This window comes from Lipotes vexillifer, unplaced genomic scaffold (genome assembly GCF_000442215.2).
Source record: "Lipotes vexillifer unplaced genomic scaffold, Lipotes_vexillifer_v1.1 scaffold275, whole genome shotgun sequence".
Classification (NCBI taxonomy): domain Eukaryota; kingdom Metazoa; phylum Chordata; class Mammalia; order Artiodactyla; family Lipotidae; genus Lipotes; species Lipotes vexillifer.
Genome location: NW_006775816.1, coordinates 473,463 through 474,926, shown reverse-complemented (window position 1 = coordinate 474,926; position 1,464 = coordinate 473,463). Strand labels below are relative to the sequence as shown.

Sequence of the window (1,464 nt, the reverse complement as noted above, 5' to 3'; positions counted from 1 at the left end):
GTACCCCAAAAAAAAAAAAAAAAAAAAAAAAATTTGATATTTCTATCCCATGTGAGTCATACTAATTAACTATGTGATAGTCACTGTAACATTAAAGGGTGGGAAAATTCTGACTAGAGGAAGACTTACATTTTGTTTTCATTTTTCTATTTCTCATTGACTACAGGGAATTTTCACACCAAAATTTTCTCTGAAAATACCCTCCTTTACGAAAGTCTAATTTAGAATATCTTCAAAGAAGGTATTATAAAGAATTTTTTTTTAAGTTTTGTATTAAATCATTTGTATTTTAAAAATTGTCCAGTTGATACTCTATATAAAAAATTAACTTCAGATTATTCATTGGATTATTCATTTATCCATTAGTAACATAAAAAAATACCACTTATATGACACAAATAATACTTTCTAAAGGTAAGCATATAAAAAGTTACAATATTAAAATACTAAGAGTAACAAATAACCAAGATATTAAACTTACCTTTTGGTTGGCAACAAAACATATTCTCAAGTTTACAAAGCAAATCCACATTTTCATACTTATTTTCATTTGCTTTTACCCAGAAACAGTCTTCAGTCATTTCCTGAGGTCTGATCTGCAGCCAGAGAGAAGACAGATTCACACACAGTTGAGTGTTTCATCTGTCCCCCACACCCAATCATCATGTATACACCCAGTGCCCCAGAGCTGCCAGCAGATGTTTATGAAGTAATCTCTGTAAGATTTTTTTCCCAAAGTATTTTCAATGAAATACAAGTTCTGCAGGAAGTTAATGTGTTATTAGGGAAAAAAAAAAAAAAAAAGTTGGGGATTTGAAGTTGAATGAAATGAAGTTTGTTTCTTCTCAATTATACTTCTCCTACTCTTTAGCAATGCTCAATTTATGTGACCATGAAACCATCATTCTGCAGGATTCAGAATTCCTATGTCTCGACTAACTATCCACTTCTGACAAGTAGTAATACTTTTCCCAATAGCTATCAATATAAAAAAGTTCCTAAGAATACTATTTTTTTTTGTACTTTTGAAAAACACTTCAAAATACAGAGTATAACCACAATAATGTTGAATTGGCAATTTAATTACAATCAAATCCCATTGTAACATCAATTCCTACCCAATTTATAAACCAGAGAGCTTTAGTCAACAGCAAAGGGCTTTGACTCAACATTTTTATTTAAAATAAAATAATGCCTGTTTATTTAATGTCATTTTGAATAGGGATCCCATTGGAAACTAAATACAATTATATTTAAGTTTTAGTCTAGGTAACAGTATTATTTCTCTATTTATTTCTGTTTTACCTTTAACCAATTCAATCTTCTCATGCTGGTCTCCGGTTTAAATTCTTTCTTTGGTTTTAACCCAAAAGGCAGGGTTGGTGGTGGGGGAGAGGTTTGCCCACTGAGAAATCCCAGGGGAGGTGGTGGAGGCACAGGACCACCACCAAATGGCATGGGCAT

The 1,464-nt window shown here is 31.6% G+C and overlaps 1 protein-coding gene across 1 annotated transcript in view; it reads right to left on the bottom strand.

Moving 5' to 3' along the window:
* DIAPH3 (diaphanous related formin 3) overlaps positions 1 to 1,464 on the bottom strand; it is a gene marked incomplete at its 3' end in the record, with an annotated part of 415,912 nt that overhangs the window by 208,028 nt on the left and 206,420 nt on the right. Inside the window, 2 exon segments of the mRNA XM_007450220.1 lie at positions 482 to 596; positions 1,306 to 1,464. The exon segment at positions 1,306 to 1,464 is cut by the window's right edge and continues 33 nt beyond it. Of these exon segments, the coding sequence (XP_007450282.1) occupies positions 482 to 596; positions 1,306 to 1,464 (274 nt within the window).